Raw genomic sequence first — 12,039 nt, 5'->3', positions numbered from 1 at the left:
ACGGGCTTGATTTTATTCGCTCCTCTGTGTGTGTGTGAAACTAAAACATGAAATAATGATGAAAGAATCTCTTGAGTGGAATTGTTCTGTGACATTGTCTTGAATTAAAGAAAATGCACGCTAATTTATCTCTTTTGCTTGCGATTCCTTCTGAAGTCAAACAGGTTTTTCAAGATGTTAATCTTCCGACAGATACATTTGAATTTTTTCATGGATCATGGTCGTTGATTTCCTCACTGGCTAAAGTTTGCCTCACTCGATCATCACATCTTTCTCTCTCCTCCTGTCTCTGTCTCACCAGCTCATCTGTACAAGTGCAGAGCACTGCGGGACAGCTGTGGCATGTGCCTGAAGGCTGACCCCAGGTTTGAATGTGGCTGGTGTGTCCAGGACAGGAAGTGCTCCCTCCGGCAGGAGTGCACCAGCGGAGGAAATTCCCACCTCCCACTCCCGCTGGCAGAAGGTGGAGGATGGATGCATGCCACGCTTGGCAACAGCCGCTGCACCCATCCAAAGATCACAAAGGTAAGTGTCTATCCTGCATGTGAGACCAGTGTGGAACAGTGATATTTTGAAGACGCATGGCTGGTTTACTGGGCTGCTCATATGCATCTGTTCTATGAATGCGATCGCGGTGTCACTCTTGGTACTGGGCAGTTTAAAAAGTCTGTCTCAGACATGTAGTGCACCTAAGCAGAGAGAATATGGCACAAATTCACTCAGTGCCTTCTCTGTAATGTTCAGTGTTAATGGGAGCAGCTGCCTGGTAAACAGAGTGCTGCATGTTACAAATGAGTCTGGAAGCCTGCACTTCATTCTGGATCTGAAACGTATGAAATAAAAAAGCCCCGTGGACAAATCTGAATAAAAGTACGACCAATCGTCATAATGGGTGTGTCAACACATATAAATAAGTGCAGTTATTTGTTCTTCTCTTAAAGAAAACATAGTCTTTTTGGTTTGTACCAAACCTGCCTCTAAAAGGCTGTGATTGGCACCGCATGTCTCAGCATGGCTGAAAATCTGTCTGAACTGGAGCAGGACCAGTGCCATCTGTGAGACTGGACTGGACCGACACGAGCTCACTGAGCCGGGCTTCCTTTCACACTCAACCAAGTAAGTTCTGTCGCACAACGAAGTCTCATCCCTGTAGATGAGAGGACGGATGATTTAGAGAGCATTTTTGCTGTTGCTGCGTTGGCAGATGCTGGAAACCAGCGCGACCCCTGACCCCAGACGCTGCAGTCCAAAAACAAGCCGCACAGTCACTGAAATATTGACTTAGATTAAAGGCCTGGTTTTTTCTTTTTTTTTTTTAGTTTAATCAAGGCCAAGTTTTGAGCCTCTGTGGTGACATTTTGAAACAGTTCAATCACAGTGTTTAAACAGTGCCTTTCTTGTGTTTGGATAAATGTAAAATATAAAAGTTTAAATGCTCTTGTGTCAATGTATTATTCATGAAGAATAAAAATGTTTTTTAGTGCTTAATAATAAAAAAAAGGCAATAAAGAGGATGCTGTTTCGGGTTTAAGCAGCACACATATATATTGGTATTAATATTACAAATTATTGAATTAACACCAGTATTTTTATATTTAGTAATGAAGTGGAATAAATAGGACATTCTGCCGTCCAGAAACATTGTCCAGTATTTCAGGCCTCTGTTGCTGAACACTCACTCACGGATATTATTTTACAGCACACAGACTGTACGTTTATTTGTTTCTGTTTTTTTTAAATCAAGTTCAACAAAAACAAGCGCAATTATAATTTCCTCACTCTTCATTTTACTGTCGAGAAGAATAACCTACGTGTACGAAATAAACTCTCTTAAACTGCTTAATTGTTTCAACGCACGCAGTTGAGTCACTATTGCATCTTGCTTGTGTGTGTATATAAATATATATTTTATATATATATATATATATAGACAGAGAGAGAGGGAGTAGCAAGTGGAGGCAGCTTGAACTGAGGAGAGGGGGGGAATCGGCATTGAAATTCAGTCTGTATCGCTCAAACCCAAAGTCTTTTAATCAAGCTCGCTCCAGTGTTACAGTTCAAAAATCACCTGCAAAAAAAAAAAAAAAGTGGCACAGCTTCTTTGAGCTACACATTATAATCTCGTCAACTCTTGAGGAGTGTAAATGTCGCCTGCGGAGATTCAAGTACTCGGAAACCTTGATAGGCCGTTGCGTCAGCTCTCTTTGTTGAAGCCCCTGTGGTCACGAAAGCCCTACGTGTCCTGAACCCAGAATGAAAGCTGCTCCACTTACGTGTGTTGCTATTAAAACACACACACACACACACATGTTGGGACCTTGTACCCGCCCTTGGCACGGTAATTGTATTATTACTCAGCGTTACATCAAACTGGTACTTTTATATTTTTAATAAAATGCTTATTCTAATGTCTGTAACCAGTGTATATGGGTATATACTGTAGCAACGTTATGCCTTGATCCAAATATTCACAGTTTTTAGTAGTAGTATTAAATTATTATACATGTCGCTGTGATTAAATCAGTGTATCAACTGCTTCTCTAGTCAAACAACAGCGACTGCATTCAAATTTTGACCCTTGTCCAACCAGCTCGAGGCTTGTTGCTCCCGACTCCTCCCCCTTTCATAAGCGCCAGAGCTGTTGCTTTGTCGACTTTCTCTCTCCTCTGCTTGAAGCTCGGTGTGAGCGAATGAGCAAATGAGATTTCACTACCTCAATATCTCACCTTCCTCCACCACTTTTAGGCATTTTTTCAAAATCAGGCACTGGACAGTTTTTCTGGTTCTTCTGGTTTTTGCCTCAGAAGAGGGCGTTTCCCTTCAAAAGGAAGCAGCCCATAGTTTTTGAAAAGTATCAACACAAAGACAATTCAAAGAAAAGTAGTTGATCTTGAATGATATATATATTGAGGACAAAGAGGCCCATGTGTCAGGTTCTGTATCTGTCCTTAAAGAAATGTGATTGTTCCCAGGTTTATGGAGATTTTAGATCTTGTCACCAGTCAAATCATCATTAAGGGTCAACTCAGCTGTATGACGACGTCACGACTTTTACTTTAAAGCTTTACCTGTAGAAGGTAGAGTTAGTAAAAAGTGTAACATAATGCTGCGTATGGTGGTGGTGGTGGTTTTGTAAAAACACACTAACCGTCTAATATACACACAGTAAATGTGCTTGTGTGGAGCTTTTTCTTGCAAATACAAATATCTACATTCAAGAACACAGCAGACCTGCAGACCTCTTTGAAATTCCGTGTCCACACTTCTGTAAATCTGTGCCTAAATGTGCTCGAGAGAATGAGAAGGAGCAGAAAATGCGAGAGTGATGTTTTTATAGTTTGGAAATAGTGGGGGAAAAGTGGAGTGAACGTGAAGTAATAAATGTCTAAAGAGTTGTAAAAAGATAGAAGTAAAAGACGTATTGATATGAGGACAGCACTGGCTGCCCATTTTCTCTTGATTCATTGACTTATTTTTCAATCAAGTTCATATTCCCGAGAAGAAAGTCATTAGACTTACAGTATATTTGTCAATCAACCATGCGGTTCAGTGAACCACTGGTTCTTATTTTAAACCGTGGTTTGGCCAGAGACTTTCTTGTGGAGTTTCCATTCCCCCCCCCCATGTCAACATTGGTTGATGTACTCTGCCACTTGCCCAGTGTGAGCTGAGATTGGCTCCGCCCCCTGGCATAACCCTCAAAGGATGTCATTTAGATAATACATACGTAGAAGCGTGAGTATCACTTCTCCTTCTATCATTACAGAGGGTTGTATTTAGGTTTTGGATGTGATTCCTTGACATGTTTTCCACACAGCCCTGTCAGTGACTGACTGATGCTGTATTCAATAGGTGTTCTGGTCAATCATATACGTTCTGCTGCAGTAACCTCAGTGTATCATCAGCGCGAGCCTCGCGACGCATTAGAATATCCAACAATAATCAAACAATAAATGTGAAAAATGATATTCCCAGTTCATTATTCCCAGGTTTAGCAAACGTTTGAACATAATAACCAGGCATATAGAGTATTTTAGATTCGGTATTCCCATGAAGGAAAACAGCAACCCCATGTCAATTGAATTTCCCGTCCTCCCCCGTTTGCTTCGAATGACTTCTGAGTATTCTCACCTCCACAGAGAGACGTCCTGGTTCGTTACTTGTACTGGATTCCTGCTCTGTTGTTCCTGGTGAGACACAGAGTCAAAAGAATGTCCAAAGAAAAAAATTGGATTTGTTGTTTCCAAAGTTCTTTAAGTTGTGAGGTGAATAACAAGTGGAAAACGGCTGCTTGTCAACACAAATGTTTAATCAGACAATCGCATGGCATTTAGACACACCTACACTCCTGAATAAAATGTCATTCCATACCACCCCAGGTGCTCACAGTGCAAGACTAAGACTAAAGAATAATACGCGCCGCAATCACAGCAGTAATAATTGGCTGATGTTCCCGCGCACAACCATGTCAACAAGAGAAAGCTCTGAAAAAGAGAATCTATCAACAGCAAGTTAAATAACAAAGTGTTAGAGCCAAGGTATGAAGAGCACCGTCTTTGAATGATCACTCTGAACTGGATGTTTAATTAGAGTGTCCTCTGTACCCAATAAAGGGGATCGGTTATGGTGGAGTCGGAGCGGGCCTTTGTCAGAAATAAATCAAACGCTCGGTCTGAAAGGATCAGCTAATAAGCCGTGCAGTGTCACCCTGAATGATGGCGCAGTAAAGATGTTGCCGTTCAGTCTGAATATCTGGTCAGTGCTTCCAGGCTTCACTGGTCAGTGGCTAGTATCTGGCAGGGGCCAGGCATTTCCAGTCCTTTGTGTTGTGTTGTGTTGTGTTGAGTTTTAGATCAGTTTGCTTGCTCATGCGGAACAATTATATCTGTTATCCTCTAACCGTTTTATCCTAAGGCTTGTTAGTTAGTTCTTACTGTTGTATCAGATCACTCTTCCTCCAAAAACATTTTCAGCTTTAGGGTGTTTGTACTTGCATTCCCCAGAGACCGGTGGTTTTGTGTCTGAATGTAGTATAGTGCTGTGTCAAATGGCTGTAACATGAGTCCAAAGCCTGCTTGAGGTCCCATTTCCACACTGTGGCATCTGCTTGAATGCCCACAGGCTCCGTAAGCGCTAGTTATCTTGTTATGTGGTGCCATACTTTTATACTTCCAAGAGTTGCTGAGGTTCCTGTGGAAATCCACTCCGAGATGTCGGAGGAACTTAATTGCTTTCATTTAGTTTGTAGGTAAAGTGGGTTCTTTCTTTCTGGCTCCATCTTTTATACCACAGCTATTATATTTTGGATACATAGCTGGAGGTCATAGTGAGGTTAATAGACAGTGACGTTATTGCTGACATTAAGTCTCCTTTTCCCATGCAGTGTAAATGGTATTTGAGTTTGGTCTGCAGCCCAACTCACTGTTGTGAGGCGTCTGGCATTCAACGCTTAAATCGGGCTTGTGAGTGATGTACTATGTATGCGTCAGGTTTCACAGCCTCACCTGTCTGGGTACAAATTAGGAGTGACACATGATGCCACCACAAGTAGTGAGGCTCATGTGACAGAGTAAATATTTGGTTAAAGTGGTATTAAAAATCTGGGCATGATTCCATTTCTAATTTTCTGCCCCCACCTCTTCTCCTACCCCTTGGAACTGAGTTAAAAGGGCCAGTGGTTAAAACCTGCTGCTACGGGAGTGGGACAATGCGTCATCAGGAGTCTCCGGTGGCTTTTGCGTAAGCAGATGTTGTGTGTTTTTCCTGGATCAAGGAAAAAAATGCACAATAGACAAGAAGCAAGTTGTGCTGTGGTTAGCGTATCGCTACGCAACCTGCTGAACTCTGTTTGTTTAATGTCAGCGCCATTCGTTTCTTTGGATTCCATTATTCTGGGAAATAACAATCTGTTTGAAGTGTGCCCCTGAAAAATGTCCTTTCTCTGGCACTTAGCTTATTTCACCCTACCTCTTTTACCTCAACAAGAATGTGGACATGCTACACTTACACATGAGCACGCAAAGTGGAGGGGTAGGGCTAAGTGCTTCGATACAGCTCAAAATTGCAGTCTGTCTTTCATCCATCCATATGTCATATGAAACTTTACTTCGTGGGGTTGGAAACCTTTTAAACGAATTGTTCGGAGGGGGTGCACCGGCTAAGTGGGCCACTTCTGTGGTTGACTCAGTCTCTAGGCCCGGTTCCCAATTGCCTGTATGATTGTTGTTAACTTTAGTGCTCTCTTAACTGTAGTTATCGGTCGGGATTCAAATAGTCCTGAGACAACTTGGGGTTAATGCAGCCCCTTGTCTTTCTGAGAGCGTCATATGTTGCTGCTCTGTCCCTTACAGTAAATGTCCACGTCTGAAAGAGGCACACCGAATCAGAGTGTGGATATTCACACAGCCTAACCTGGATATTTATCCTAACCCTAACCTCAGTCCTTTTCTTGGCCCTGACCGTAACCTCAATCTCTAACTTTTTTTATTTTACCCCCGCTCTCCTCTGAGCGTCTAAATGTGCCGCCAAGTCAACTGAAAGCCCGGTGCGTCTCTTTCAGACGAGGAAGGACACCTTGCGAGGTTTGACCGCCCTCGGGTAAGAGCGTGTTGTAAAATGCGACCAGTTAAAGAAGAGTCTGTCTGAGTGCTTTAACGTTTGTCTGTGTGTTTGCCTCAAAAAAATAAAGGATGGATTTGGGGCGACCTCTTATTGGTAGGTCTGTAATGGCACAAGGAAGAAAGGATTAGACTGTGGTGGTGATGTGGATCTGGATAGAGGACTGTCTTGATACTGTGTGGGCAGACTGCTCTCCCATACAAGAGCCACATGTGCATTTTCCCCATGTTTTGTTGATTATTTTCATGTGACACTATACATTTCCATAGTATCCACAGGTCCCTCTGTGAAAAGCCCCCTCCGCAGATGATGTCGGTAATCACTTTTAGTAGCACTGCTCTCCCCGTCTTTCTCTGTTGCCTGCCTGTCTGCGGCTCTGCCAGTGTTTACATGCCAGGCCTTGGTGGTTTGCTGATATTGTGTTCTGTGGTATCATAGCTCCATTCTCCCCGAAAACATCTGAATCCCCATTTCCACACCCCGACATCTGTTGTCCGTACCATACCCTAGAGCTTGATGGCTACTCACTCTGGTCAGTGTTTGCCAGCAATTGTGTTTGTGGAGCCAAAGTGCAGAGGCTCCATTGGCAAGCATCGTGAGTCAGCTTCCAAATAGCAGGCAGCATAATCCCCGCCTAGATTGCTCCATCAGGGTCTCCCCCCTTTGGTCTCTCCCGTTATTATGTTGTTATACATGTTATTTGTTAGTGTAAGGTAACAGTGTTTTTTTTACTCCAACAAATGCTGTTTTTCATTCTTAAAGCCATAACAGATGTCATGTGGCTGCTGCTGAAGTTGTGTCTTTCTCCATAATAACAATGTCTGATAAAGAACAACGCTGCCAAAGTTTGCTCTTAACATGCAAGAGCATCCAAGATTTGTGATTTGTCTGTTATCTGCTTTAGTCATATGTTTGGAACGATAAAGATAAGGTTAATCTAAAAGAATCATTGGGTAGTTGCATTTCATTTCGAAATGAGCAGTTATCCATATGTTAATTTTGTTTTGTTTAATTAAATTATCATGACTTGAAAAATGATATGATTCCAGTGTTGGTGTTTATTCTTTTACTGACTTTCAGCCAACTGATTTTCTTGATTATTTCCCTAATGCCATTTTTGTTTTGTTAGTTGTTGCTTCCATTATGCTTTGAGCAATTTCATACTGATATTCAGATTTTTTTTGTTCCCCTCTTTTCAAATGTAAGGTGGGGAAAGGAGACTGTCCTCCAATAAAACGTACATATAGGTCGTATGCAGGAATTACGACCTGTATTTACGTTTTCAAAACATGCGCCCCTAGCGGTTGTATACATAACAGCAACCACTTCCGCCTTAGACGCTGTATAAAGTGGCTTCGCCTTTGTCGGCACCGGCAGTCGGTGCAGTAGCGAGGTAATTCTTACTATCTAACCCTGTCTTTTTTGCCCTAACCCTACCCTCAGTAACATCTGTGCATATTCGAGTTGGAAAATACTACCTTTACGTCGCATTCAGGGGTTTGAAAAAAACCACCCACAGTCACGTTTTCAGAAAACGACCTATATGTACGTTTCAGTTGGAGGACAGGTTGGGGAAAGACACTGAATAACACTCAGAGGTTTCCTTGCCTGAGGCATTTGCCAAACCTTATACCTGAGTAGTAGTAGTAGTAGTTCTGTGTGTGTGCCAGCAGGTACAACCTGCAGAAAAGGGTTTGGATCTCCACTGACTTGCTCCATATAAAAGTTTAGAATTACATCTCCTCTGTCTGGCAAGACAAATCGTTCATCCCCCCCCCCAAACTAGTCCACACCGTTGAAATCACCATTTGTCAAGATCTGTTGTTCGTTACTGTCTGCTCTATAATAATAGCAGCATGCCTCCAAACTGTCAGTGGCTGACTTTGCATTTCCACACTGAGCTGTCTGCTCAGCCAAGCGCTGTGGAAGAACAGGGCGGTGGACAGATTATACATAATTACCTTGTGATGCTTGTTAGGGATTAGGTTTGTGTGTGTGTGTTTGTGACAGCCACCGTCCATCAGTCATCATATTTGTTTTGTCACACCACACCTGTCCCTGCTATGCGCCATAATCTGGCTAGATAAATCACATTATGGGTCAGCAGTGTGACCGCGCGCTACACCGCCACAGCCTCGGTGATGAAGCCATGCCGACATAATGAGTTTCAATTAAACCGCTGAAACGATGCTGGTGTAGTTCTGTGTCTCAGCCTAACTTCCTTTTTTACCCCCCCTCATATTCTGTGTTAAGAGGGTCATTTTTCTTTGTTAAAACTTGAATCACCTGATCAGGGCAATTCTGTATGGAGTGTTCCTGCGTGTCTTTGTGTGTGTTTGTTTGAGTGTGTTCATGCAATGTCATGTTTGTTTCAGCCTTTAATATGGTTGAATGGAGACAGACAATTAATTCATTCAGTGTCGTTAAAGGTCCAGTGTGTAAAGATTAGAAGGGTTTATTGGCAGTAAGTGCTTTAAAATAAACCTAACTTAACTTAAGGCAAGGGCCATTGTTTATTTATTTGTTGGAATGTGCTCGTAACAATTGTTGAATCCTTTTGTCTCTTTTTTTCTTCCATTCCAATTCTGTTCGGTCCAGTTGTTTCCTGAGACGGGGCCTCGCCAAGGAGGAACCAGGGTGACCATCCTGGGGGAGAACCTGGGTCTGCAGTTCAGAGACATTCAGCCGGGCGTCAGGTTGGGCAAAGTGCCCTGTGTACCGATCGAGGAGGAATACGTGAGTGCAGAGAGGTAAGTTACACAAACCTGCACACGCTGACGTACACACCCGTGCATGTGAAGACACATCCAACAACACCTCTCTCATCCTGACCAACCTTACATCAGGAGAAAGTCAAACAGGGCAAGCTTCTGTAGAAATGCAGCCTCGTCTCTCTCCATAACCCCCCGACATATGCTCATTCCTTCATTCTTCTCATCCCTCCATCCTGACATTTACTCCTCTGCAGGGACCTGCACGGCGGAGGAATTGAGTTCATGCAGATCAAACAATCCCTCTGTAGTACAGTTAGTTAGGAAATGAAGCATGTTGAGATAGAGGGCATCTCCTTTCAAATATTACACACACACACATTATTACTGACATCCCTGCACAACACCAGACATGACATATTTGTCATGTTTCCCCCTCTTTTTTACATGCATTATTTTTTTATGTTACCTTTTCTCACCGTTTCCTGAGACTTGGATTCAAATCTAATGTCAGGTATTTTGCTTATTAAAGAGTGAGGTTTCATTTGGATGTGATTGTCTTTGCTTTGTGGATAATGTGTGCGCCTGCTTATGCTATCATTTTGGGTACAGTTTTGTTAAACATTCCGGTGAATTTAACATTTCTAAAAAATTCAAAACCTTATTTACGAATATTCACTCTTTCCATCTACAGAATAGTGTGTCTGCTGAACGATGCGACAGGCTACAGGGTTCAAGAGGCCCAGGTGGAGGTGTGTGTGAGAGACTGCGCCAGTGACTATAGAGCCCTGTCCCCAAGGCCATTCACCTTTGTGGTAAGGAACATGAAAGCCAGAACTTTTTTTCAAAGGGTGTTTTTTTGTGGAACCGGTTCTATTTTTTATTTTTTTTTCGTTAGAAAAATCTCTAGGAGCAGAGTAAATTATTTAAACTCAAACTGTTTGTTATCCAGACTCCATACTTCACCCGTATCCAGCCTTCTCAAGGGCCCATTTCTGGCGGCACCCGGGTCACCATCGAGGGAAGCAACCTCAACGCAGGCAGCTACGTGTCTGTCAGCATTGGACCACAGCCCTGCTACTTCAAAAGGTGAGAAGCACTTTATTTTTTCCTCTTAAACCTAAATTGAATTTTAATTATCTTGTGGGCAAGTGAGAGCAACACAGTTGAGGATATTAGGATTAAGATAAGAATGGGAAAAAATGAGCCTACTTAAACTGTTGTGTGCAGCATTTAAATTGAAACAAATGTCTGTTACATTCAAACTTTTGTCAAATGAATAAGCCTTGCTATTGTTCAGTCCTGTGTTCCTCAGTGACATTTCCATGCTGCACACAGGTAGTGATTATGTCAAGACAGCTAGGGTCAACAACAACATTGGGCTAGTAAAGTGAGACGGCAGCAAATAGACTGTCGTATGACTGACAATGCAAAGATGCTCTCACAACAAGCATCACAAGTGAATCTAACTGCTCAGAAATCAAGATCGTTCAGCAGTTTAACAAACAAAAAAGCTTCATGCCCCGCCCACCTCTGCACTGCTGCTGTATACACACAAACACTCCCTCTCAGATAGACCTGAAAGTTTTCCTCGACAGTTTTTTCAGTTGAAGGACACAACATACAAATCATTTTTGCTCAAAAGTACTGAGTTTCTCTGGATTAATCTTTGAAATATTCAGAGCAACACAAATGGTACAAAATAGACACAACATAATATAAAACTACAATGTTCAAATTAAGATATGTTAAATAAGATTTTAAATAAAACAATAAATATGGTCTTTATAATAAAATAAATAACCCTTGAACTAAAACAATAATACATTAATTCTTTGGGAAATTAAATACATCACCCTTTAACTAAAAGTACAATAAATTAGGATTATCCCATTCAGCTACATTTGGATTAAGTAAAATGTAGCGCGTTACCACCCACCTCTGCTCAAACCCATTCATCAATTATCAAAACAGTTGCAGATTAAATTAGTAATCGATTAATAATCCATCCATTGTGTAACCATTTCAATCAAAAAAGAAGCTTTGTGTGTGTGAGAGAGTGGGACGACTCCTTGTGTTGCACGCAGACACACAAACACACAGGACCCCTTTGTCTGCACTGCTTTTCCTAATCTAGCGCTTGAAGAAATCAGAACTATCACCACAGTCGCTCGCATGTCAAATACATGGATTAGCCTCTCATGGCTAATCTCCATTGAAGCAACTATATGCTAGCTTTGCTGTCACAGCAGTCATTTCTGAGCCGTAGCCACCTCACAGTAATCCACAGATACAGCGCCACCGCCACAACTGTTCCCTCACCTCGACTCTGTCTTTATCGGTCACACCCTCGCTGCGCCAATGTGTTTGTGGCATCTTTGTGGAGCTTGCCGGGCATGTGTTCTTGGTGAATGGGGTTGCTATGGTTACAGATCAGGGGGACATGGGAGGAAGGATATTGTGGATTTTCTCTCCTTTTTCTCCCCTCTCTCTCACACACACACTCTCCTCTGTGCGAGTGTCATGTGTAGAGACACAACAGAGTGTACAGTGTTACATTAAAGCGCGCGCACACACACACACATAAGACACATGCACTAACTCGTGCACTGTTCCTGTGAAGTCATGCCCCAGAAAAGCAGCCACCACTCAACTGTGCTAAATACATATTAGATAATGTAGCTTCTGGGGACTGAGCACAAGACTGCAA

The 12,039-nt window shown here is 42.4% G+C and overlaps 1 protein-coding gene across 2 annotated transcripts in view; it reads left to right on the top strand.

Moving 5' to 3' along the window:
* The window catches only part of LOC122776787 (plexin-A1-like), a 239,030-nt gene that overhangs the window by 172,295 nt on the left and 54,696 nt on the right, over positions 1 to 12,039 (top strand). For both annotated transcript variants that reach the window (XM_044037510.1, XM_044037509.1), the window contains exons 12-15: positions 302 to 525; positions 9,217 to 9,368; positions 10,024 to 10,144; positions 10,282 to 10,418. In XM_044037510.1, coding sequence (XP_043893445.1) covers positions 302 to 525; positions 9,217 to 9,368; positions 10,024 to 10,144; positions 10,282 to 10,418 — 634 coding nt within the window. The remainder of the gene's footprint in view (positions 1 to 301; positions 526 to 9,216; positions 9,369 to 10,023; positions 10,145 to 10,281; positions 10,419 to 12,039) is intronic.

The sequence above is a fragment of the Solea senegalensis genome, linkage group LG11, assembly GCF_019176455.1.
Source record: "Solea senegalensis isolate Sse05_10M linkage group LG11, IFAPA_SoseM_1, whole genome shotgun sequence".
NCBI classification, from domain to species: Eukaryota; Metazoa; Chordata; class Actinopteri; order Pleuronectiformes; family Soleidae; genus Solea; species Solea senegalensis.
This window is presented reverse-complemented; position numbering and strand designations above follow the sequence as displayed.